Consider the following 26075-nt stretch of genomic DNA (forward strand, 5'->3'; position numbering starts at 1 on the left):
GTAGTATTTTTGCACAATAATAAATTTAACTGTATTGCATTATAATAAAAAAAGCAATGTCATATTGATGTATCATTTCGAAATATCTGCAGTTTGAGTTTTGTTAAACATTTAGTTTATTTGTAGTGAAGTAAGTTATTTGATGTAAAAAAGAGTATAAATGATGAGTATTTATTGATAGGTGATTATTTATTTGATATGCAATTTATAATATCCCTTTCAGTAGCTATTTTTTCGTTGTATGTATTAATAGTTTTTCACGTCGTTGTTTGTGACTAATCGTTCGGTCCGCCCGCGTGTCCGCCTCTGGAATAGTGATGTGTAAATATTAATATCGATAACTTCATTCAGGTTGATTATTTATTATTTTTTACAAATAATGTCGTAATTTTCTGCGTAGTTAGAGTAATTTGATACAAAAGTAGATATTTTTTATTTAATTAAAACATCTGGACAACTACATAATTCATTAAAAAATTGTAATTGATTGTGCAACTGCTCATAAAAAATAATTAACTATTTTTAAACATAAACCATTGAAATTAATCGACTGTTTAAAATTTATAGTTCTCATTTGCAAATCAATTTGACTTCATAAATTAAAAGCACTTGCCAGTTGGCAAAGACACTAGGCATGAGCTTCTAACTTTAGAAATGCAATTTATTGACATGACAAATAATGATTTAATCATCTTTTGACAATAGCGCTATAACTTTAAAACATTTCCTGCTGTATTTCTCATTTTAAAATAAAAATACTGTCAAAAAAACTTTAACGTCATTTTTATCGATATGCTTGCACGATTTATCCAACATACAACACTAGTTGAAAGAATGTCTGGAAAGCCATAGACGATTGATGACTACGCGTTGTCACGAGAAGATAAAACTATCTAGGTGGTCCCGAAACAATATGCTACACTATGACAATGTACTGCTAACATTGAAATAACCATCTGTTCAGAGTAACTGGTTGGTCTATTAGTAGCGATTTGTTACTGAGCTTGTTCTGAAGATCTTTATAAAAAAAATTGTTTTGCAACTATGATTTTGATACTTTATTGTTTTATATCAATCAAAGTATTTGGTACGAAATGCATCTCTTAAGCAATTGGGGCTAAGCTCTTATTCCGTTAGCTGTCTTGCGTAGATGCTTGACAACTTATGAAGGAAGAAAGAAGAATCTTTCTTGATAGCTTTTAACACTGGCCACTTTATAATCAAATAAATAGGTAGACACTTGGTTATTTTAAATATAGAATACTGCACTAAAAGCAATATAATAGCTTATACCTCGAACATTAGAATGTCAGATTTAACGAGGAAATAAAAAATCTTCATACAAGAAAGATGAGAGAGATGTTTGAAAAAATGAAATTTAAATGCATAACAAATATTAAACATTGATAAAAGGAGGAGATAACTGACTTATAACTAGTTGAAACGTAGTAACAATGTATATCACGTACGTACTCGAAGCAAAGGCCAAAAACACGACACGCTATTCTCGCTCACATTTCGAATAAATAAGCACTACCTCGGACACATCATTAGTTATACCGTCACGCACAACCGCCAACCAAAAATAACTTTTACCAACCGAAACATACGACTCAATATGCTTCACCGCCGCACAATTTAAGACAATTGAAAATATTCATGCGAGTGATTTTTCAGCGGTCGAGTGTTAACGAATACCTATATTTTTTTATTTATGCACGTATATATTTCGTTTTTGAAATAACTGAATGATATATGTTTAATGAAAAATTGAATTGTCAGATTTTTGAGATATATTGATGTCAAGTGCGAGATTGAGCTGTATTTTGCGTGAAATATACGAGATTGTTACTTTTATATTTACGAGAATGCAAACATGTTTTCAATGTGTATTTCATTTAATGAATTTTTGCTACCGCTGATATTTAGTTGGTGTGCTCAATTACGAATGTTGGTAATTACACGTACATAAAACCAAACATTGATTAACTTTGAAAACTCTACATTTTAATAAATCCTCTTGTGCAAACAGGGAAATATAAACCATATTTTTGTTTATTTACACGTTACTCAATATCTAGAGTAGTAAGAGCTTACTAATACATCGTAACTAGAAGCTGAGGGGTACAACGGTAGCACTATTTGTCATTCAGATACGATCTGCCGTCTGAACAGTAGCTAAAGACAGACATTGAAGGAATGATCTTGAGCAGTATTTATAACTCCCGTTTGTAAGGCAAGTCCATTTGTGAACGTGCTACAGATTCTGTGAGGAGATGTTAAATAATATAGCAACGTGTTGAATGCCTTGGATTGTTTGGAAGTCGATGGGAACAGATTAGAGTACTGTTGCAAGAGGTTTGAAATATGATGGCAGCTTCCATTGATCGACTACGCGGTGGTCCGTTTAAGGAACCACTCGGGCTCCTATTTTGTACTTAGTTGAAGAAATAAAGATATAGAAAACAGTGTCTCTTAATAGTTCAGCAATTCCTTTTATCTGAATTGATTATCTTCAGAGTCAGTCCACACTTTCTAGTACGACAGCAATTCCCATAGATAGATGATTACCCCTTTTTTACACAGCAATAAAAAAAACCGTGGTCAATTTACGCCGTTCTTTTTATCACATCAACTACAATGGAACAGATGCCACTGTAATAAGCTCCCCTCCTATTGGTGTTTTGACGTCTCATTTCGCGTCACGGCCCATTACGCTAACCAATGCGCAATGACACCAACGGTTGCAAATTGCCCCTCGCACCCGCTAGAACAAATGAGACAAAATTGAGCGAATTAAGCTCGGGTTCATACGACGCAACACCTCGACGGTTCGATGCACAATGAATCGTGAATTGGTGTTTGTGAATCGAGCTTTGTAGATGGAATCGTTGTTGTTTTTGTACGGTTTTGGATGCATAGGTTAATTATTTTTTGTTTTGAATGATGGCTATCAAACTAAGAGATTTTTTCAGTAGGAGGAAGACTTAATTTGGCACTTCAGTAAGTCTTGAAAGACAAAAATATTGCATACATCAGACAAAATTTTTAAAAAATTGCACCGTCTGAACCCAAACTTAATGTGCGAAAATGACTGATTACTAGCATTTCATGCTCGGTTTACAGGTAACTGAATGGCAGTCGCAAATTAAGTCATTTTATCACACGCAATAATAAAAGATGTTGTAATATTAATGCGTTTAATATATTGTCTGAAGCCAGATGTCGCGAATACTGAACTCACAATAATAGTGGTAGAACACTCGCGACAATTTTAATGGCTAACTGTAATACACCAGCTGCTGACAAACTGGTTGTAAAAATAACTATAGGTACCTAAGTGTTAGTACTTGTTGCTATTTTCGTTTAAAGTTGACGGAAATATAGGCAAGTTTTTACAAAGATTTCTGCTGAAGCCCTTCTTTTTCTTTGACACATATCCAAACTTAACAAACGACAATCGGATTCTTCAATTGAAAACTGCCACATCAAGTTTCATAACTAGGCCAGAGACGAAGTGTAAAACTTTTAAACGTTGCACACAAAGTTTTCCCTAACACCTAACACAAGTAAAACGACAGGCAAAACATTTGAATATCTAATAAACGTTGAATTTAATTAATGAACCGATGAGTAGTCCAGCCGTGAATGAAGTAAACAAGCGCCTGATACCGACGCAAATACCACTTCGGTGTAACAAATATTTAAAAACCATTAAAAGGTGTTAATTTCACATGAAAGCCCGCGTGGAAAGAGAGCTCATTAAACACCAACAAAATGAACACACAAATTAGTGGAATTTTTAAATTAATGTTTGCAAACAAATTAGTATTAATAACAAATTAACCGTAGAAAATCAAACATCATTCGGTCTAATTACACAAGCAATATAATTATTTGATAATTGACACCCAATTTAAAATGTAAATAAAATACCGCATAAGGACCTCTAATAAATGTCTGGGCGATCAAAGAGAACAGCGTTCCGCGTATGTAAATAAAAACTGTAGAAATGTGATTAATAGTCCCGTTTTCCTTAAATAAATAATATTTGAATAAATTAAGTAGGGAGAAGCGCGTCCGCTCTGTGAGACTTCGCGCGACCAAATGACAAATGGACGTCTTTTGAACGCACAGCGGAAATTATCTGCCCAACGGAGCGTCGCTGAGCGCGCCTGTACTAATTACTAGACTGTTTGATTTGATCTTATTTGTGTGAGGAATTTTTAACTTTAATCCAGTGTAATAAAGTTTAGAGTTGAATGCGGGAATTTGCTTATTATTGTCACAAAATGTACTTAGAAAGTAAAATTATACGCGGTCGAACGTCAAGGTGTGACCATCCGATACTAATTGCGAGGGTTGTGAGCCATCGCCTTTGGGTCGAGATATTTGTGTGCCGTTAAGAAGCATCTTTATAGTGTTCAAAATCATGGCATGAAAACGTTTTAAAAATAGAACTGCGTAATTAATTTTTGTGAGATCGGAAAGCAACGCTATACATCACTAGATGTTTTGCTTTTCATAGGAGTTTTTTTTTCAGTGAGTGATAAATATAACATGTGTTTCGTAGTTTGAAAACCACAAAATATAGCGTGTTCAATTCTTATTTAAAAAATACCCATTAATTATTTTAAAAGTTAAAAATTAAATTGTTTACAATTAAATACTGAGAGAAAAGTAAACAATCCATATTTATTTCAGTTAATCTGGCCGGTTGGTAAAAAACGTTTCATAAAAACTTTAGAAAACTGGGCAACCAGTAGCACAGCTGCGCACAAATCCCGTTAAAACAAAAAAATAACCAATAACACATTATTGGGAATCGACTAATTAATCGAATGAGATAAATTTAATAGTCGATTAAACACGGTAGCTATGTGAATTGATCGCACAATAAAGTGAACAGGGAAAGGCACTTTTTCAGTCGACTAATTACGTCTGAGCTACTTGAACAGTTGAACTCGACTCATTTTTCAGAATGGAAGAAGAAAAAAAGAGAGTGGAGTGACAAATCACGTAATTGCGGACGCAAGGAGAGATATATGGCGTGGTTTGTTCTAAATGCGCCAACGCACGCGGTTCGGGTGACACGGCGTCTATATATTATGGGGGCGCCCGAGGCAATTAGGCGGCGGCATGAGCAGCACCTGTTGTGAATGCCCATTTAAAATGGATTTTTTATATTATATTCATGGAGTACTGAAATAATTTCAGCTTTAATTTCAGTGTCATGTTTGTTAGTCATTTCAGTTTCATCTTGTATCAACTGAACTTTAGCGTTAATATAAATAAGCGGGAGTAAATAACGAATAAATTGTGTATATCAACAAGTACACGGGGAAGTCACTTTTTTTATGCATTAGTAACGCTGAACCTATGTGAACTGGTTGACATATTTTCTTTCGCTAAAAACGATCAATTTTCACATAAGTATACCCACTCATTGCAGCTACCAGTGCTGTCTACGTGAAGTGTAGGTACAAAACCGACGGCATTCATAAAGACCATTTCAAAGAGTCCATTTAACACGCCATGGGCTGAGGCCTCGAGTGCAGCAGCCACGCGGTAAACGTCACACGAACATAGAAAGCGGAAAAAATGAGGACCAGCCCTCCAATACGCTGCATCTCTCCTCCAAAGGTGGACTCAAATGCCAGCCTTTGAGCTCTTTGCAAACTTTAATTGCACTACACTCTTATCTATATCGGAATAAGGTTCAAAATTGTGATCAAAAGCAATTAGTCTCGTAATTCTCGTAAATAACTTGAGAGGTGAGAGACATAAATCTTTTGGTTTCAGCCCCTCGTGTCGTGTTTTATTTAGGGATAGCTGAAAATGCTTAGCTTTTTATGCTGCGGTATTGCGGCATCGACAGCGGTTTTTATGGGTTTATTGGTGCCTATAATTCTTTGATGCCGTTTCTTGTGATTGAATTGAGTTGTAAAGACCTTTGGGGTACGTCAATTGAACAAGTGAGTGAATAAGCCTCTCGATATGGCGGTATAATAAAACGTATACGACCTAGCCTAGTAAATTAAACGGTTAATTATAAATTTCGAAACGAGTTTTCAAACTAAATTCTTTTGGAGTTTTCAACGAGGTGTGTGGGTGCGGGTTTACTGCGAAGCGTATTTGTGTGCAAAGAGAACAATTGAAAACCGCAACCTCGGATTCAACTGCTATATAAAAACAAAACAGATCTAAAAGTGATAATATCGAGATTTAAAAGGGTAAAACAAAACGTTTGTCCGCAGCGTCGCGTCGTTCAGCCAAAAGTGCGACGAGGCGCAAAAACGAATAAGATATTATCTCCGCAATATGGCGACGAGTCGAAAGGTTTTTGCCGGAAAAAATCTCGATCAATATTCGAGGGGTAGGGGGGCCTCGCATAATTGGTTGACTGGGTGTATTTATGCTGCTGATATCGGAATCTCGGAATCTCGGAATCTCGGAATCTCGAAATCGGAAGTTGGCTACGATAAAGACAGGCTGCTAAAGCGTTGGCGTAACAAAACATTTGGGAGAACTTACAATTTTTATGAAGGTTCCAAGAAAAGTTACGAAGAAAAGTCTTAAAAATTTCGATACGTAAATAAAGCACAATGCCTAGTAGGCGAGTTTTTCTTTGAAACTTAAAGAATGAAGTATATAAAAATACTGATTTATATATGTAGGTATATCAAATCTAGTTGGACAAAGATGAAGATTGCTCCCATCAAATTATAACCTTCCAGTAACTTCTAAATAATAACATAAGCTACAATGAGCTACGGATTTCTAATTCCAAATACGATATTGTTAACAAAGCTTAAACTGGCAGATTATTGGATAACATGGCTAATCAACAGACGCCTGCCAATAAAGGTACTAATTATACTCTCACTTAGCTGTCACTCTTGTAGGCACTCACTAAATAGACTTAGCTGTCAGTCAGCTCATGTAATAGTTCTGAATTAGCGAACTTTATGTGTTTAATTAATTATAATAATTAGGTTATTATGTAGGTTGTAAAAAATCTTCGATGAAAAGGGGCTTGACGCACCTAAAACTACTTAATGTTCAGCATAATCTTTACTTTAGTTAGATCATGAAGAATCACAAAATAATATTTTTATACAAACATTATGATATAATATTTTTACAGCAACTCTTTTATTAAAAAATATTTTACGTTTTTCCGATAAGCAAATTATTTTTTTCCGAATATAAAATAAATGTTAATTTGTATAAATAGTGAACAATGTGCGACTTATTTAATTTTTTTCTGTATCGGTACAGAAAGCAATATCGGACGCAATTCCTCGAAAAAGTAACCAGGTCCAAGTTTATTGAGTGAATTTTTAGAGTTCCGTGTCCAAAGGGAAAAATGTCCACTATTACTCAGACTCCTTCTCTTTGCTGTCCTTCTGTCACTCAGCTGTACCTACGTCATGATCCGTAATGACCACCAGACATTAGAAATATTAAATCACAGAATATGTCAGAATATACAATTTGACACAAGTAAGTTTTGGTACGGAACTATTCGTGCGCGATACCAACTCGCGCTCAGCCAGTATTTACTTTTTATTCCAAGCCAATGATTTTTATTTTTAATACAGAACGGACTGAAATCATTTAAAGAAAAATCATTAAATACGTGCAGTATTTTTTCCGAATAAAATAGTTTTCATTTTATTTTCCGAAAAGAAGAAAAACACTAAAAGCTTCTGTTAAAATATCCCGTTACCAGGTACATTTTTAATAATCAAAAACTTGGAACGCAGCAATATATTTATTATTAAAAAAAAACACTTTCGAAACATGCTGAACCAATTTTTTCTACCATATTTTTGAGATTATCAATACCTACAATTAATATATTCTATTGTCTTTTAATCCCGACCTAACCAAGTTTCGGTCACATTTTACTCTTAGTAGGATAACTACCTATTCATATCCTTTGGACTTCAATAGAGAAAACCACGTTTCTACCAACGATAAGCCATACCATATTTGCCTTCTGCCTTAAGGCCAGAGGTATATCGACAGAATTTGGGAAATCTCCCAACTCTTGACACGGGCCTGTTCATACACCTATTAGCATGAAGCACCCACGTGCCCCCAAAATTGTTTGTCCAAACAAATGTTTGTCTTAGCTTTGCCTACCGTTCGAATTTGAACCGAACTGTCCCCGTGTCTTATTTGGGAAACAGTCGGCCAACTTCGGTAGTCCGAATATTGGGCAAACATTTCTCTGAATAGAACAAAGATGAATTGTATCAGCAAGGTATCTGGTTGCAAAAGCTAGAGCTAGGTCTCTGTTTTACTAAAATGTATAAAATAAAATTCAATATGGCTGTAAGATCCGAACTGGTGAATAACAGGATTCTTTTTTTTTCGAAAAAATCCTATGCACTCCAAATCGCTATGTTTAATACTTTTTTACCGTTTCACATCTACTATCTGTTTGTGTACAAAAATAAATAGTCGAATACAAATAAACGATTCTGATAAAAATGACTAGGCTGCCGTTTTTTCGTGTAACTTTTCGGAATGGAAAAATAGCCCTCGGCCATTTCAAACAATGTCGTTTCGCACGAGTGAAAGTATTTTCAGAAATCCCACCCAAAACAAAAATGTGAAAGACTGCCAAGTTCGATGATATGGGAATGCTTCGCCTATAAAAGAAGTGAGATCTGAATAAGTACCAAGTTCCATACACATACCTCAGTTAAAAATAGTTACTTTTTAATAATGTTACTTGGCAAGTTTTGACACACCTTGTTAAAAAAACTACTAAACGCAAGGAATCAAGTATTTAATTTTCTATTAAAACTTGCCAAGTAACATCATTAAAAAGTAACTATTTTTAACTGAGGTATGTGTATGGAACTTGGTACTTATTCAGATCTCACTTCTTTTATAGGCGAAGCATTCCCATATCATCGAACTTGGCAGTCTTTCACATTTTGTTTTGGGTGGGATTTCATTTATTTTGTAAGGTTGTTTATTTTTTTCTTTATGATTAAGTTAGTTAAGGAAATGTCTCATTTATACTATCTTTCAGATTTTTGAATATGCACTATGCTTCTTACAAAGAAGTGATCTAGAATAACTAAATGGACTAGATTTACCAACTGACTGACATGACATGTTATCATATATTATGTTCGTGGATCATAGTTACACATTCGTTATTATCGAAAGTGACTCACACTTGGCCGTTTTCAGATTTTTACTTTACTTTGACTCAAACCTTTGTAACGAATTTCAGATCGGTACGAACATTCGAAGATATATAAATATAGATAAATTTAGTTCGTTTTAGTTCCTCAGGGATATAAATTTACACCTTCATTATTTTGAAACCGACTCACACTTGGCCATTTTCCGATTTTTTCCTTTACCTTCACATAAAGACCTACCTCCATGCCAAATTTCAAGTCAATACGACCATTGGAAGTGGTCTAGGTTTTTGATGAGTGAGTGAGTCAGTCAGTGAGTGTATAGTAAAAATAGCGATTTTCTGACGTCAATATCTCAAGACCTACAATAGGTATATTAATGAAATTTTGTATTTTAGATAAGTGAGGGGGTCTCAACAGATACTAGAAATTTGATATGCGTAAACAAAATAGATTTTGAGTTATAGGGGGGTCGAATTTGGCCCGAAATGGTTCGTGTAATATAACCCACGGCCGGTGTGTCGCTTTTTTGCTCGAACTTGGCGGACACACTGCCGTGTGTCTAGATTTTCAGAATCCTGTGAATGATAACCACTCTGTGTGTCTGAATAGTAAATGGAGTACCGAGCTTCACCACAAACCAAACAATATTTCTACAAACACATACGAACCGAATTTGATGTTCAATTGTTAGCCTATGACGTCACAAGCGCACGTGTTACTCAAGAAATTTTTCGAGTAATTTCAAGAACAAAGGGTAGCGCTTTGCCGAGCCCTACATTAAAGTGCCGCATTTAGTTAACAAATTAAATACAATATAGTGTGTTAAATGCGAAGACGCGCCGATGTGTGCGTTTCTACTTATAATCTAAGTTCAAAGAAGGCGGCAGGCTCCACAGTTAGCGTGTACCTTGCACCATGTGAATAAAGAAACTTGCATCTTTCCTCATTCGTGAACACCGAAGTTAAACTGTCTACTACGTAATGCGTGTATTTTTCTCGCGACAGCTCAAATAAATATTGGCTACTTGTATTTATTTTGCTCTACCTATCTCATTCATGCACTCAATGTTTGCAGCTTTTATCAGAATGGCAACTCCACTCCACTCTCTTAGCAAAGGTAATTATTTTGTATCGAGCAAACCGTTGATATAAACTGAAGAAATTCAGTGGGAACAATACAGGCTGTTTATATTTTTCATGCTCCTAATAATTTCCAGCATGTTTATTAATGTATAAAAAATGATTTTTTTTTTCGAAGAATGAGTCAGAATTTGTTCGAAAATCAATGGCAAAAATTACACTTTTGATAATTTTATCGACATCTCCGTACCTTTCACTTTCGTACACTAGTTTGAAGTTCGATTTCACAAAATTCCTCAGTTACCTGCCGGCACTGATTATGGCGGTCAATAATAACGCCACAATTACCATTACGAGAAGTGCAATTTTAAGCTTGCAACACGCAATTTCTGTGAAACCAATCATGTTGACATCTCGTCATGTGGTCAATCACGGCCATCATATTCCGAAAGATTTTTCCTCTACTTACCTTACAACCTTTGATTATATATATGTCTAGATGTAGCGTCGAGTGCGCGCAAGCGTGGAAAAAAATGTCAATGTACTGTTCATCGACATTAGCTTTCCTGTCAATCAGAACAGATCGTGCCGCTTAACTGTCAAAACGTATTACGCGCGCTAACTAAAATACAAATAACAGAGGTAAAATGACGAAATGTGCAATTAAAGTCTGCCGGAATTATAAAAGAAGGCTAAAAAGTGCCAATAACATCACCTATCATCGGTAACTGACCCAGAAAATAAATATTTGTTTTTTGTAATTATGTTTATTAAATCACGCCATATTGTATCAGTGTTGCCAGTTTCTGTTTTTCATTTTCCCAACTTCACGTGTTTATGTTATGTATAAAGGATATTTTTTTAAGCACTGCGGAAAAAATTAATAGGCATAATTTCTATTTTTATTGCTCGGATAGACATTTTCTGATTCTCCAAAATATTATCTACTATTATTTGATTAGTAAATTATGGTCATCGACGTAACATATTTTTTTTTAGAATTCCAAGTAATCCTATTGTTAGGAGTCAGACCGCATTAAAAAAAGCCGCGGAGATGCGATGTGGACACCAGCAAAAAATACCGTAGTGTGTTCCGATCACTTCCACAGCAAGGACATGAGTACTGTCGACAAGATAGGGCGACGAAGAATTACAAAAGGAGCAGTGCCAAGCAAGGTTCAATTTTCTATAAAGTTATAGTTAAACCGAATAACACTATGTATACAAACTTATTTAATTAGTCTATTTTTTTTTTTCATTATTTATGGGAGAATCGTAGAAGCTGGTATCATTATTTATGTCAACGCGCAGTGTAAAATGACATCTACACGCACACATGCATAACAATTTTGTCTCTGCTTCTTTGTTGGGATTGTATGGTGACACTCCATCTAGACATATATATAATCAAAGCTTACAACCTCCTGTCGGGAAGCAAAAAAATTGATAACATTACCTTCCCTTCAACTGAAAAATAAAACATGTAGATTAGAAAATACGAGTAGTGACTTATTTTAAATTTGAGAAACGTTCCTGCAACTTTATCATTTTATAAATTAAAACAACTCGGTTATACCACTCGTCAGCCGTCAAAACGAGTGATGATAAAAAAGCGGACGATAAAAACGAATAAATAAAATTGTACTTTATAAAACATTCGCAATGCAAAATGTTGATAAAGTCGATAGTGTGCAAAGCGACGCGGTATCGGGGCTACATTAAATTCGCATTAGCTTTCAACTACCGGTTTGTTTAAGACTTATTTTATGCGTTTGACACACTTGAGTTCTGGTTTAGTCACTGCATTGTAACTCACATACTAGCACCTTCACATGCTACTCGCCCCGGCCATCTGACGCTTTACTGAGATAACATCATTTTTGTGTGTCAATTAAACTTTTGAAAATTACTTTTTCACTCCGTCGATGGCTTTAACGAGGTCTAAATGGAGTTTTTTGAATATTTCCCAAAGACATTTCGGCTCATAAATGCATTTTGAAATCAACGACTTTTATAACGCTCTACCATACATAGCGAAGTATAATTTCATTAAAATATGTTGATTAATCCCAAAATCGTAATGTTATTCACGCCTATAGCACTACGCACTACTTAAACTACACTAAAACCAACGGTCTCGTCCGTTGGTTTTAGTGTAGTTTAAGTAGTTAATTTTAATAAACGAATCATTAAAGCTTAACATTTGAGACTAATGACAACTTAACATTGCGTACGGACCTACATTGATTGATAATAATAAAATTCATAAAAGCTTTTTTATGTCTGCACCTTATTTAAATAATTATAGTTATAATTGATTTAATTTAAACACAGAAGCCCATTTTGCGGTGGTTTGAGTGATATTAATGTTATTAAAGGAATTATAAATAAAGATTACGTACGTCGATACGTTGACGGCGTTCATTTGCATAGTTTTTGAGAAAGCTTCTCCCGAGGTCAGTAAGGCAATAATTGAAAATTCCAAGAGGCACGTATCTTATCAGTAATATTGGTTGTAATTATCATAGTCAAGCATATTCCTAACGTCTTGATCAGTATGCTAATGAGGCGGCTTCCTACGCGTGAAATAACACCTCTCGATTTGTTATGTATCGAACGTAAAATCGATAGTATATTATTCGATACTATCGGCTTCACGTCCAACGCTGAATTCTTTTTAGAAAAAAATAATTAATGAACTATTTTTATCTTCGATTTAGTTTTTACATCGTGCGTTTTCACAAAAATACGAGTCTTTAATTGTTTGTTTTAATTAACTAGATTGTTTATGTTCTATTTTACTAAAAGCTGAATTTTATCTGTCAACTCAAATGTCTCAAAAGGCATAAAGAAATCCAATACAGACCTTTAGTCTAACTGGTATCCTACATATTACACTGGGTACATCATAATCAAAAGGTACAGTCGTCCACGCAAAACAAGACCAGAATAAAAACGTCATATTACCTGAAGCACCCTTTTAGGGAGTCCAGTCTTCTGGCTGAGTTGCTTCAGATCCTTGGCGTCAGGGTTGTGGTTGATTGCGAAGTAGGACTTCATGGTGCGCAGCTGGTGGTGCTTGAAGCTGGTTCGCATGCGCTTGGTGCGCGACGAGGAGCCCAGCCCAGCTCCGCCGCGGAACCCCATCTCCAGATACTCAGGGTTCAGATCTGATTGGGCAACGACAGTTACACTGCTCAATGCTGGACTTTTTGTACTTCCATTATTTGGTGGGGGGAGATTTTAAAATAGAATGGAATAGAAAAAAAAATGGGGAATCTTTTCCGCGTAATTAGATATGACACTTTCAAATTGGTATTTACAACATTGTTTTACGTCTACAACATTTGAAAAAGACCGTTAACCGGACCAGGATAATGTTAGTACGTCACAATTATTAGCATTAACAGTTCGTAGCTAATCACAACAGTTTTATACAACAAACAATTATCAACAACATTAAAGTCACATTCGCATCGCACAATTCGCACAAAATTGCATCTACTTAAGTACCTATAGCAGAAAAACCCGATTGACGACTATCAATTTACCAAATTATCGTAATTTGTTTTATATCTGCACATTGCATGATAATGCCAATATTGACATGTTTATATTTAATTATGTTAATTGTTATTGTCTGTATTACGGTCGTAAACGGCTATAAAGATAATTGTATGTAAAATATATATAAAATGTTTACATTTTCATAGGCTTATTTTACGATTGTTTACGCGTTATTCACGGAATCCGGTCTTATAAAAACGTTGAATGACAACTATTGTAAAATCCTATATTCCAATGTGTTTGAAGAATTTATAAGCATATCTAGTTATTAATAGAGCAAGACCCGAATATTCCTTTAAGGTTTGATAAACTTTTTCCTTATTTTGAACAGTTAATTTCTGACCCAATATGGGAGCGTAATTAAATATAACGTATCACCGCTACCGACAAATTAACTGGCTACCGCAACTGACGTAATTATATTAGAGTTTTGAAATACGACCATAGAAATACAATGACTACTTAAAAGTGCAGGTAATAATCTGGCTAATGGGAGAGAATGGGCAAATAGAACAAAATGTGCCGTTGAAAACATTCCGAGTTGTGCTGGCAGCGGTGAAAATCAAACAGTGGACGTAAAAAGCAAAGAATCGCCAATCATTAGCGTATCGTTCGCTAGTCTACCACGCAGTGCGCGAAGCCCGGACGATCGCCATCTCAATTTCCAGAAAACTGAAATAAATCTCGTCCTACTCGTTCCAAAAATCCCTTTGATCCTTTTCATTCAGGCTTAATTTTAGTGAGATTTGCTCCATTTTTATTTTTGATTGGATATCAAACGAATACGCGTATGTTCAATTACTGCTGGAATGTTTGTTTTGAATTTGTATCTGCGAATATCTATTTGATCAGAAGTCAAAATTGGCTTACTATGAAATATGGAACGTGTAGTCTAGAAAATATTCTATTTTTAATTGGACCTTTGTACCTACATAGAATCAAAGAATATCTAAATTTCGTTGAATTCGGAAACTCCGACATTTCAAATTTGGAATTGGAATTCGCGCAGTCCTTCGAGTCCAGCTTGGAAACGAGTCCGCACAAAATCCGCACGCATGGCAGGCCTACGGTCATAAATCGATCGTAACACGCACGCCGCATTGTTTTCCGTTACAATACGAACCATGACGTCCCCGTGACGGAGCCGGCACGGTGCCGCGACTTCGTTTTAACGACCGATAAATGCTGCTAATAAATAAACCGAAACTTACTGCGATGTTTACAGAAACGCTTTGAGATTTGCGGTTAAGGGTATCGGACAGCGGCTGCAAACCAGTATTAGCGGGACTATTATGAATGTCGCAATTTTCGAATAATCCAAGCTGCATTTTGGCGAATCGTTCGGGAAATCGCCGCGATTGATACCGAATAATTTGGGAACTAACAGGGCAGGTTGATTCGATAATCCTAATCGAAGTGCGAGTTACACTAGTGCGGGAATTTCAGCATCGTTGATTGATATGCATTTGTTTCGTGATGTTTGATACTGAAGTGACAAGTGGCAATTAGTCAAGAATGTGGCTAACACTAGAACAATTGCGTAACGATGTTTGTAGTGAATCTGGTCTAGCGGATAGTGGAGGCGATCTCACAATAGACCAGTCTTAATAGAATTGCTTATTATTTTTATGACATCCTGTGACAAGCTTTTATTGTCTGCCTACACTATTTTAGATGCTCGAGTCTAGGCTATTGAACGATTTTGATTCGTTGAGGAGAATTGAGGTAATACACTACAAGAACTATTTATTTAAAATCATCCGAATAAAACAGAAAATAATGTTTTAATTAATTCAGCAGCCTACTGCCAACTTTCTCTTCTGGAATATTTTTAAATATCACGAACATTAACATTCTGAAACTTTAAAAAGCGTTTCAATGATTGAAATATAATATTTCACATGGCAACCCTCTGACAGTAATCACCAGTAAAGAAACCGCTCCAGGAAACATGGCTACCAACCGTCATTTACATTCAAATAACGAATAAGATTCGAGCTTTAGTACCTATTCCAAATTCAAAATTGACAATTTATTTGTTTTTTAGTCGCAAGTGTGCGTTCCGAAGTCCGAACAATTAGCGTGTAAGTAATTATGCGGAGGCCCGTTGCGTTGGCGCGATATAATGGCCGCAACCGATACGTAAAACGAACCGCGTTTTCGAACGCACTGTGGAGAATGTTTGTTTCTTTAGCATCAAAACTGTTATAGCTGGGTTAAAAATACCTAATGTTATCATGTAAGGTAACTCCGTTATAATAACTTAATATATTAATTTCTCTTGGAGGGAAAAAATACTGAAGAGAATGGAATGACAGTTTGATTAAAATAACATTGACCGCCTAGAAAATTTTATTTCTTTCCCATAGCAGTATTGAAATTATTGGTAATGGCGCGTAAGAAGCGCGAACATAAAAACACACAATTCACACTGATCGTGCGATGCGCAGCGTTGACGCCCGTCCTGTGTTTGTTCGACATGATTTACTTCGCAACTACTGATAACTGCCACCAATACACTAAGACCCCTTAAAAACTATGTCAACACCCCCCTTTACCAATAAAATAGGTTAGTAAGGGAAGCAGGGGAGGTCAAAGTACGCCGGTTGGCACAATGCTGCCTGAGGCGTTCGTGCTCCAAGTTGATGATACGGTCTCCGCAAACAGAAAGTGAGACATGCGATTTTTTTACGTCTTCAGATGTTAGGGAAACGGCATTATAATTTAAGAACAAAAATCTATACGTAGCATCTTAGACGTCGGGATGAGATAAATAAAGCGAGCTTTCTCGACCGAAGTAATGTGACGTAGATATCTAGACAAAGCTGATTCTTAATGTGGGCGTTATGCCATTGACATTAACCCTCCGCTACAACTTCTCCTATTTCTAAAGTAAACAGATTTTTTCCTCGCGCCATGTAGTCGGCGTCTTTCAAAGCCATAGAGTGGCGTGTCAAGCTTGAACATGAACAACAACGTATCGGGTTTACAATTGTGTAAATAATGATGGGTTTTTCACCCACCACTCATAACTTCTTGTTTTAAAATAAGTAATTGTACACAAAATGCTCGATTAGAACCCCAAAATAATAAAAGAACTACATTTCTTATAATTCACTACCACTGCAATAACTGTAGCGAAAACACAAATTCACGCACGAATTAAAACAATAACGATCTCGACACATAAATCTGACCAATCACAAAACGAATCTAGTGATGTACCATCTGACACGTCAACTATCGATAAACATCGACACAAAACGTCGCGTCTTAAAAGAAGACGTTATTAATAGATTGAGACACAAAATTGTGAAGATAACGCGTGGTCCGAAAAAAAAACTAAGAAAAAAAAACACCGGGTGGGTTATAAAAAGAATTGTGATATCATAAATCGTACGTACCATTCATGTTTTTAACGCCGAAAAGAAAAAAATGAGATTTCCTTAACGATAACACTTCGTCCGGTGGCCACATTTTTTTTGTAATAGCAAAAACGAAACGCCGAAGTGGTTGACCGCCGTAGTAATGGTAATAGGTATGTTTCTTTATGACAGAATCATTGTTTTATTAATTCTACTCAGTAATAATCAAGTCGCATATTAAGCAGTGGACTATAAAAGTAATTCATCTTTATTGTTTTTTTTTTTTTCAAGTTTGTTTAGTACCGGTATTTTGAATTTGTGGGAGAATCTTTAAACAAATCATTTTATACTTTTATAAACATTTTCAACACATTGCCAGAAGTCTAATATTTCGTCAGATTTTTTATGAAAAATAAATAGAAAGGAACGACTTTAGTAAACTAAATTAAACTAGAGATAAGTATCAGCACGCGTACATTCTCAAACTGATGACATCCTGTCACAGGTAAACGTTTTGCAAAATACTAACTAACGTAACTGACTAAAAAATCTTGCATAACAGACCCCAAAACCTTAACAGTCGGGCATACATCGAGAAAGTCTATACGTAGATAGGAATCTTGCTCACTTAAAGATTTTTTCGAGTCGTCGACACGATTAAAAATGTAAAATTATTAAATTCGTCGGCATTATGTGTCGTATCGCATAACATGGCCACGGGGGGTGCTACCGGAGACACTATATCATGCAACAGAGCAAGCCTCATGTTATTAGTACTTAAAACGTTGGAGTTATATTGAAACGATAGATATCAAACGTACATTGATACCACGACGAAATATTAAAATGTTTATGAGTTAGTGAGGAGAGCGGTTTAGAAATGTTATGATGTTGTTTGTTTTTCATTTCTTTTGATTCAATTAATTTTGTATCATATTGTTTTTTTACCAATTAAACAATGGACTAGCCAAATCTACGTCAACAGTTATTTTTTAGGAAGAGTGACTTTTAATAATTCACATCAGAAGAAGGCAAAAAAAAAACAAGAAGTGAAATGGGTTGTTTAACTTGTAAAACAAATAAAAACAGCACGCATAAAACTAATTAGCGAACGATACAAAAGAATGGCTACTTTGTAAATCATCAATTATTTTATGACTTAATTTTATCGTAAAGTTTTATACAGCGTAATAATAAAATTTCATCGACAAAAAATCATCGCTTCACTATAGAACATGGCACCCTACGGGTTAAACAAAAATTTTATGAGCACATTGCTTTTAATGTATCCACGAATGTATTTTTATATGTTGGCATAAATTAACAAATAAAATTGTTTTAATAAAATGAAAATAGAGGAAAAAATAAGTGAGTGACCGCGACGTGATAAAACAAAAAAATATGCACGGTGTTTTTTTACACGGCAATAAAATTACGCAATCCTTATGAATGAAACTATAACAAATGTACTTAAACTTCTGATTTATGTGTATTTTTTATATAAATAAAAGATAGATTATTAAATTATGGAGGTGCTATTAACTGACCGTTTTATGAGTTACACCGTGAAATAAAATATTTCAAGAATTGCGTTTCCGCGATTATTTGGCTTTCAATAAAATTTAACCGTTCACATTTTTTTACTTCAGAATAATAATTAGTGAATGAGTTTCAAGGCACGTGTAAGATGTAGTAGGTGTATTCTATTTCACATTTGCAGTTAAAATTATTCACAGTTAGATGCTAAAAATATTTTATGAATAATATTATATACGATTTGAGCTGGTGATTACGCACACGTGTGAACATTTTATACGCTTCCAGAAGATAATATTCATTGTTTATGTTTAAGGTTTCAACTGTTTAGTTTACAACACTGTTAATAATCTCCGTGATTGATAACTGCGATTACAAATTGCAATTTCATTCTCCTCTATAGCAAAAAATCCCACCCACAAAGCGATTTTAGCAACGAAGACATATAAAATTTTCTCATAATAGAAATGTCCAAAAAACCTTAATAACTCCCATTAATCTGTAAAGCAAACAAAAAGAGTCCTAACATCTTAGTTTTATACCGAAAATTTCTTAATTCGTCCCCTTGTCCCGGCAATAAATTACTGATTCAATAATGTTGGTCTTGCCACCGATACAGATGTCCCGAGAGAGATAGCGGTGGTACAAAATGTACACGGATATCACATTAGGCCAGTGACGTATACTCCAAGATGAAAGGTTTTAGCCTCTCTTCACTTACGTCGACTGAGGTAGCGGCGAGGCTTCGAGCATTCAATTCATTCTTACAATTTCAATTTTTATTTGGTTTTTGATAGTGGTTTTGGTGATTACTCCACTAGTATCTACTATAGTTACTTGCTAATACTGTGCGTTTTATTAGTTAATAGCAAAGAGCAAATTTTAATCTGTAAACAAAGGATATTTTTGCTGTAACATCCACTGCTCTAAGACTTCCATTCCCACGATTGCCATTTCCTGTAAAACAATCAATGAACAGCGAACTATGTTTGACATGAACAACTATGTACCGAAACCATACACCCGTTAAGATAAACAAAAGTTGAATATTCATAAACTTTACCCACAATACGCGTTAAATCAAATAACAAATTTATTTATATTTACCTCAATCGATTATCGTAAACAAATATAAATAAATCGTTCTAACCGATTATAATCGGTTAAAACCGAATTATAATATTTTGCAGTTTGCACATTTAACATGGCCGTTGCATCCATCCAAGAAATTGAAATAGGTGAACGGCTTTAAACACAATATTAGCGTGAAGTTTAAAATAAAACTTCGTACGTTCCGAATGTAAATATAAATTGTTATAAAACATTATAATGTTTCAACGATATAAATCCGCTTTTGAACAATAAAATTGGATTCATGCTGATCTGGAGTTGAAAGAAAAACATAGTTTAATGGGAATTTCGTAGGACAGAAGGCTAGTAACATGTCAGGTTGGCGTTGAAACATGATATTTATTATAATATATCCATTCCCGTGCCGCACAACTGCGAATTGTTAAAATACAATAGCCGTTCCAACGTTTTATTACAATAATATAATAAAAAGCTCACACTTTATACCGAAAATCTGAAACGCAACTAACTCGAACTTGTAGTTTTCAGAACTACAATAGGTAATCTTAATTGAATGTAAATATTTGGATTGTTACTGCCTCACAATTCCTCCAACTAAGCACAATATTATAAAGTACCTAGGCCTCAGGATACAAAACATGCTCCAGCCTTATTATAATTTGTTCAAATGTGCGATAAAAATATGTTTTATTGTATCCATTCAAGAACAGCCACAGCATATTATTTATGAATTTTAATCATTTTTACATTACAACACATACCTTGCAGTGTACAATTTTCTATTTGTTATTAAAAAACAATACTATTTTACAGAGTTACGTTCAACTAAACTGTAAAACTTTTTCAAATCTTTGTATGTAATTTTAAAGTAATAATTTTGAAACAATAATTAGAGGTAATACTACCTAATGATTACAAAAGACAATCCACAAAATTGAAAAACAAATCCTTTTCTCCAACCGACACAAAACAACAAATCCGTCATTGTATACAGATATATAAACACAGGCAATATCTACAGGAGCCATAACAACTGCGATCAACTTTTCCTTTTCTAAAATGGAAATCGACCAAACAGACGATACGAGGCTGTCTTCGGTCACGATTAAAAAAAAGAAACACCACCAAAATCCGTTTTGTTTCGAATAATAAAAAATGTAAAAAGTTTCCCGAAGCAACTACCGGCGGTACAGGAACGCGCCCACCCTATCACTGATCGTGGACGCTACTCGAAATGTCCGATACTTAAAAGAAAAAAATAAGAAATGTCACATATTTTGGCGGGAAATAAATCACGGAAGGGACGCTATACAAAATTTATGGCGGTATAACACGGTGCACTCGGTAGAAAAGTTAAGACAAAAGACTAAAAAACATTACCCACCTTTTGGGCTCAGCCGCGGTTGGGTGAGAAACACATACGAGTTCCATTCGAATGTAGAGGTTCCGTAGCCGAATAAAAAATAAGACTCCTACCAGAACAAAAGAAACACTACATTCAGAAATGCGAATTTTCTACCTGTAGTAATTGAGTCACTGTACTATTGTTAAGCATTCAAATTAAAAATTGTAATTAATCTTTCTCTATCCAAACTGGCAAACCTCAACAACCAACATATTGAGACTTGTTACTAACGTTACCTATACTTTTCAACGTTACCAAAGCCCAAAGGATCTCTAAAAGGTAACACCGCAGGAAACCAAGCAGATGGGTCCCTATTACTTCGCTCCCGTTACTGAAGTAGGAAACGTGTTTTTTTTAACAGTCGCAGTTAACGCTTTATTTATTATCACTACTCTCGAAGATATTTAGGGAAGGTAACCGTAATTATATGACATATTTATCTACGAAGTCCGTTTTTGGTGGGCTGTTAAATAAATTGCTTTATACATATTTATCTGTTTTTGGGAAGCCGTCTTTTGGTTGCTGAAAGACCTGAATTTTTGGATACCTATTATTGATGCAAGGGTGCCGTTTTAAATACTAGTGCTTAAAATATTTATTTAGTATTATGTACACTAATGTACAGTATCTGCGTAACTCAGTTGGCTGGGAAAAAAGGAAATTGCTAAATACATTGGACTGCGCAGTACAGGTTGCGCAGAATGTCTTTTTTTATGTACAAAGTCTTTCAAGAATAAAAATCGGTAGAAGTGTTACCGTACTGTTCAGTTTCACAATCTCTAAGTAAAAATATTGATTGTAATAAATATTGATTGTAAGATTTCACAGAAAACGATATATAGAAATAATGTTAGTAGCAAATATAGATGACACTATCATCTATATTTTGATTTGTTACTAGGATATGCTACTTACATTATTTCTATATAAGTAGCATATCTATATAAATACACACAGTATATGATACTTAAACTGGTTTGGTATATATTAAACCAGTTCATGTTACGAATTGAAAGGCTAAAAGGGTGAATCATTTCAATACAATAGCAGTCCCGACTTCTAAGTGGAAGTTTCTCAGGGAATGAAAGCCAGCGGTTCCATGCTTTATTTTGTTTTTTAAAGATTCATCTCTGAATTAGATATATTTGCCGGTATATTATATAGTAAATAGGATATATAGTAGCCAATGACGAGCCTGATTTAGCATGATAAGGATTATCCCTTTGTATACTGTGGTTTTTGGAACCGTGTAAATAGTGTGACGTTTCGTAATAGCCTTTGACTTTGACTTTGAAAGACATCTTCAACAGAAGTACACCTACATATACCTAGTACATACTGACCTTTATGCCCAATTCCCGTTATTTTTGAGATGAAGTTATCCAAAGACCGTATTCAAAGAATTGAAAATTGTACTGTAACCGAAAAACTGATTGCTTTTCTAGAATTTTCCTCTACAATATTCCCCTGTCATTTTCTTATGTGAAAGATTCTTGTTTTCAGAGACTATTTTCTACTGCATTTTTGTGTTATTTTTCCGTAGAATTTGTAACCAGATAGGTCAAAGCAACCCACTGTAGAAAGGTAACCAATTTACTGTCTACAAGAACTCATTTGTTCAGATTGCGTACCTACATTTCTTGTGTGAGTACAAAGATTCTTGTTTTCAGAGAATATTTTGTACTGCATTTTTGTGTTATTTTTCTGTAGAATTTGTTACCAGATAGGTCAAAGCAACACACTGTAGAAACGTAACCAATTAAGTGCCTACAAGAACTCTATTGTTCAAATTGCGTACCTACATTTCTTGTGTGAGTACAAAGATTCCTGTTTTCAGATACTATTTTCTACTGCATTTTTGTGTTATTTTTCCGTAGAATTTGTTACCAGATACCTATCTGATAAAGCAGCCCTCTATGGAAACGTAACCAATTTAGTGCCTACAAGAACTCATTTATTCAAACCGACTATCTACAAAGAGACAAAGCATTGTCACTAAAAGCCGCTTCCAATATTCTATATATCCATTGTTCAACTTACTAGATATATAAGTTTGACATTAACTCCATACAAGTAATATGAAATTCCTATATCTAGTAATCAGAACAACAATATTGGGAGCAGCGAGCGATAGATCAGAAGCTACAGTCCACATGCTTACTGACTGAAATCCGCGGTGTTGGCTTCGCTGGCGCCTTAAAAATGTGCTTCTACGTAGTTCAATACGCCTAGTGAGTACGTAGCCTAAGAAACGAATGCTACAAAGTTATTCATGTTAGTTTCTTGCGGGTGTTCGGCACATAGATCATTGATACCACATGTTCGCGTGGGTGTGTCGCGTTTAGTCGCCTCCTTCGCTCTTAAGCCGATCTACCACTTTATTATTTTAACATTTCATAAAATTGTCTAGCATTTTAGATGGTAAACAAACTTACGATATGGTTATGACATCAATAATTTTTAATAGAAATAGATTGAAGCTTACAACGTCAATTATTTGGAATCTTGTACCTACTTATGTTTAATTAATAACGGCGAAAAAGTGACCAACAGTGTAAAGACTAAGTTCTCAAACTAAACATAAAATATTATATGTCCAATATACCACAGGACTGTTACCAATATTGGCCCAATACACCAACATTCCAAGTACCAACATTCTAAGCCATCACTGCGTACGTGGCCAGTCCGCGTCCCTATTCTCGTTCACTCTGGGCGCCTTCACCACGATCCGATAACACTCGCCTCCGCCGAGAAGCTACGGCGATCAAACGATAATGTGTAAGAATTGTTTATAGTAAACGTCTTAAGTTTTCGGAATAACGATGGAACTTTTAATTGGTTTATTGTTGAATTTAGAACTATGAATGGCAGGAGGGATGGTCACTAATGGTCAGTCATTTGTTTTTGTCACCTTATTTGGTGGTTGGTGGTGCTAATTGTCTTTGGCGTGTCAATATTTTGGCGCGTTTCTCGATTTGTACATTTGCAATTAAGTTTCGCTAGAAGTATCATATCGATTTTCATATCTAAGGAAAAATATACATGAAAAACACATAAATACTCTGTAGCAATAAATGGAGAAAAATTACGAAAAATATTCTTTAGTATATTGTAAAGTGTTTTCGGTTTTACCGCACTCATTGAAGTATTTTTCACAGGAATCGAATTGTAAGAAATACAATTTTCATGAAATAAAATATTAAAATAAAATAAAATTGTAAGTAAGTAACTGATACTTTTTCGAACGGAAGATAACACAGTGCAAGTTGGCTTTATCTGAAAAAAGCTCTACGTTTATATGAAACATACTCATTTTATACCGTAATTATTATAGGTATGTATCATGCAAGAATATTTTATGGAGTAAACATCATAAGTATTGTACAGAAAGTATAGGATAATTCCCAAGAGGTGAGTACCTATATGTAGATAAGTGGGTTTGCTGTATAAAGATTACTGATGTCACGTTGCAATACGCCACAATTTTCATTGTTCCTTATCTGGCCTCAAAGGCGAACCATGTCGAAACATTCCTGCCAGTAATTTTGAGTAATCCGCCCATGTGAGGAGTAGCAGCACCGCTCGCCGACTCCGCCTTTCACCATCTTACGCAAACCCACGTTCCCATATAATTGATACGGCCGCCCGACTACTTCAAAACTGGTCGCAAAAACTCCACCGACTGTGGAAAATGGCCGGACGCAGCAAAAAGAGGCTTTACTAAAGTCGGACTATAAGTATTTAAAATATCCAATACAGTGTCATATAATTTATTGGTGTCTCCGTACGGCAGCATTGTAAGCGGTAATCGCTTAATCTAGAACGGACAGGTGCCGGCCAGCTCCTATTAGGCAAATTGTGAACCATATACGTGAAGAGAAAACTAAAAAACGTATATTAAAAGTCGGGATCGTGCGGCCTTTTTTGAGGCGACTTTTTTCGAACGATGCGGTTCGGGGACGACGCTACATCGGTATTTTGCACATGTTCAATGATATTTTAAAAGGCAATGAATTATAGTAGCTGCCAATTATTTTCTTATATGTAGGTCATGAGCCAATTACGATCCAGCTACAGAATTGTTTATAGTAGAGCTTGTTTTTAAAACGGGGATGTTTACAGTTTCAAGTCTAGTGATAGTTTATTTTTGTGCAATCCATTGTTACTGTTATACTTTAGATGGGTTTGTCTTATAAATATTACATTGGATTATGTTATTAATGATGTTAGCTTCATTTGACGTGTCTTTTGTGTAGCCTGAAGGGGATAATAAGAGTAGTCAGTGGGCGTACTCCGACGTACACTCGCTTGTTTTCATTGCTAATTAAATGGCATCAAGTATAATGACAGAATAATAAGGCCTTTTGAACAAATTGCCGCGATACTCATTTGTCATTATATTTCACTTCTTATTTTTACCCACGTTAATCAGTCTAATTCACCAAAAACATTATAACGTCTTTATGGCAGTTAAACTAATAGACAAATCATAATTATTAAAACTCTAAATAAACAGCAAGATTTTTATGACAAATGTGTATGTTCTACAGTAGCTAATCTTTTACACATGAACAAACAATGAAACTATCAAAGTTCAAACACCATGAAATAAATCTTTTATATGAAAGCCCCTCTACATAATTGTAACAATACGCCACCACTATATTAACATAATAATAAGCGACAAATTCATAACAAAAAATTACGTGCCCACCCCCATCCGACACTAAGATTAATGTGTGTACATAAACCGGGAATCGAACCTCGAATTTCGGTGTACCGTTACGTAGGGTGGCACCCTATGACAGATATATTTCAGTAAAAAATATAATTGCCCTGCCGAGTTACCAAGTT

General features: G+C 35.0%; 1 protein-coding gene across 2 annotated transcripts in view; it reads right to left on the minus strand.

Moving 5' to 3' along the window:
- LOC110373008 (protein apterous) overlaps positions 1–26075 on the minus strand; it is an 85175-nt gene that overhangs the window by 5141 nt on the left and 53959 nt on the right. The window contains exon 5 of one of the 2 annotated variants that reach the window (XM_021330092.3): positions 13221–13423. The exons of the other annotated variant lie outside the window; for it this stretch is intronic. Coding sequence (XP_021185767.1) covers positions 13221–13423 — 203 coding nt within the window. The remainder of the gene's footprint in view (positions 1–13220; positions 13424–26075) is intronic. 2 annotated transcript variants of the gene reach the window in all.

This window comes from Helicoverpa armigera, chromosome 1 (genome assembly GCF_030705265.1).
Source record: "Helicoverpa armigera isolate CAAS_96S chromosome 1, ASM3070526v1, whole genome shotgun sequence".
Taxonomy (NCBI): Eukaryota; Metazoa; Arthropoda; class Insecta; order Lepidoptera; family Noctuidae; genus Helicoverpa; species Helicoverpa armigera.